Consider the following 2,500-nt stretch of genomic DNA (forward strand, 5'->3'; position numbering starts at 1 on the left):
CCTCGGGAACACACGGAGACACACACACACATAGACCTGACGAAGGGGAGACTCCTACATGTGGTGGTGCTAGGAGGTGATCAGTTCTTCGTGAGAGAGAGGAAAGAACTCGGGTTAGGATGCTGACGAAGGCGCTGCTGGGGGCGTTCCTCCTGCTGCTGGTGGGACATAGCGGTGAGTATGGAGCTATTTACGTGATTTATTAAAATATCATTTATTTATTTATTCTTTTGGGAAGGGTTCGCTTTGTTTGTGAATGGGTGTGGATTATGGAACGTGTATGTATGAGTGTAATTGGAAGTATATATTTTTCTTTAAAGAAGTGTTGCAAGATTTGATCATTTTAAAGGACGAATCTTTAGGTTTCTTGATCTAACAAGAGCACACAGTGAAGTGAAATATATACTTAATATATTTCAGTTTCTTTCCAATTAACATGTTTTCTTTAGAAACAAATCGAAATAACATCTTACAAGTCAAACCTAACATTCAATACAACAATGTCAACAAATGAAGAACATAGATATTAGAAAAGGATTTAAAAGCACTCAAGAGAAAGTGTTAAGATTACGAACACGGATCGCTATGAAGTCGAAGTCAGGGACAATGATGGATTTCGAATGCATTTAGTATTTTACCTTCCTCCTCAGTCAGTCTTCTTCTGGGGCATAAACTTCTGGCCAGGCATACTTACACACTTGCAATCTCATACTTACAGAGTATGAAGCACTTGAATACTTGATGAAATAAATATATATGCATAATCATACCTGCAGCGCCAATAGAATTTCACTTACAATATATATATATGTATATATATATATATATATATATATATATATATATTTTTTTTTTTTTTTTTTTTGTAAATAAATCAAATAGAATCTTTGCCTTTTCACGTATAGCGTATTATGTATTCTAAACTGTTCATAAATGGGTTTATATCTCCCACACTGGCTGTGTTATCTGGCCAGTATGTGTTGTATTCATCTCTAGTCCACCGCAGTAATAAGTTTGGCACCCCTGGCCCATGAGTGCCAAGGGCGAGTTTGCTGTCTGGCCCTCTATGTTGCCTGCATAAAGGGTATTCATCATGAAGCAATGATTATCTAGCATGTTACCTTTTTTTTTCTAAGCATACAGCCCGTTTATAATATTGTGTAAATTAGGTAATGATGTGCGATGTAATAAACATTATGCAAATCGTATTTTTGGTATCATTGGTTCCCGTTTAGTTAGTATTTGTCAGAAAACATTAACAACACCCACCCCCCCCCTTTTTTTATTTTTATTTTTTTTTTATTGCTGTTGCTCTTAACTGGGTATTGACGCGGGTACTGTAAATCAGCCAATCACATAGGTTACTATTTTTGCTTACACATTAATGAGTACTTGATTTCAGCAGTTTTTTTCTTAATGTTTTAATCTCTGATCAAGAACTACGAGCCTAATATTTTTAGTTTTTTAGCTTATTTTTAGCCAAATTTTCCTTCCTTCTTCCTATCCCTTTTTCTCCATCACTCCCCTCACACACTTGCTCTCTTTCCCTTCAGCTCTCAGCAAAATTGTCTGCAGGTGTCCCGAGGGTTGGGTGCCCGTTCCCCCTCTCTTTCCCTCTCTCCCCTCTCATCTACCCCCTCGCATTCTCCCACCCTCTCTTATTTTCCCTCCCCCTCTCTCATTTCTCCCTCTCTCTCTCTCTCTCTCTCTTTCTCTCTCTCTCTCTCTCTCTCTCTCTCTCTCTCTCTCTCTCTCTCTCTCTCTCTCTCTTTCTCTCTCTCTCTCTCTCTCTCTCTTTCTCTCTCTCTCTCTCTCCTCAGCCTCAGCATAACGATCCACAGATGTCTCGAGGGTTGGTGCGCGCCCCCTCTCTCTTTCCCTCTCTGCCCTCTCACCTACCCCCTCGCATTCTCCCCCTTCTCTCTCTCCTATTCTCCCTCCCCCTCTCTCACCCCTCTAATTTCTCCCTATCTCTCTCTCTCTCCCCTCAGCCCTATTTCCTTCTCTCCCCTCTCACCTCCCCCTTCTCTCACCCCTCTAATTTCTTCCTATCTCTCTCTCTTTCCCCTCAGCCCTATTTCCTTCTCTCCCCTCTCACCTCCCCCTTCTCTCACCCCTCTCATTTCTCCCTATCTCTCTCTCTCTCCCCTCAGCCCTCAGCCCTAATTCCTTCTCTCCCCTCGCACCTCCCCCCCCTTCTCTCACCCTTCTCAGTTCTCCCTATCTCTCGCTCTCTCCCCTCAGCCCTCAGTAAAATGGTCTACAAATGCCCCGAGGGCTGGGTACACCAGAGTTCCACCGGTCAGTGCTTCAGAATTCACTCCTACGGCAAGGTCAGGAAGTTCTCGGACGCAAGATCTTACTGCCAAGGTCACGGGGGCGATTTGGCTGTTATTGAGGACGTCGATACTAAGGTCAGGTTCTGGGATTTTAAGATTTTATTTTGTTGTTGTTGTTGTTGTTGTTGCTGTTTTTTATGTTTTGAAAAAAAATTATTTGA

The 2,500-nt window shown here is 42.0% G+C and overlaps 1 protein-coding gene across 1 annotated transcript in view; it reads left to right on the forward strand.

Moving 5' to 3' along the window:
- LOC125047896 (macrophage mannose receptor 1-like) overlaps window positions 1–2,500 on the forward strand; it is a 34,151-nt gene that overhangs the window by 87 nt on the left and 31,564 nt on the right. Inside the window, exons 1-2 of the mRNA XM_047646443.1 lie at window positions 1–174; window positions 2,245–2,414. The exon at window positions 1–174 is cut by the window's left edge and continues 87 nt beyond it. Coding sequence (XP_047502399.1) covers window positions 120–174; window positions 2,245–2,414 — 225 coding nt within the window. The 5' untranslated portion in view covers window positions 1–119. The remainder of the gene's footprint in view (window positions 175–2,244; window positions 2,415–2,500) is intronic.

This window comes from Penaeus chinensis, chromosome 42, assembly GCF_019202785.1.
Source record: "Penaeus chinensis breed Huanghai No. 1 chromosome 42, ASM1920278v2, whole genome shotgun sequence".
NCBI classification, from domain to species: Eukaryota; Metazoa; Arthropoda; class Malacostraca; order Decapoda; family Penaeidae; genus Penaeus; species Penaeus chinensis.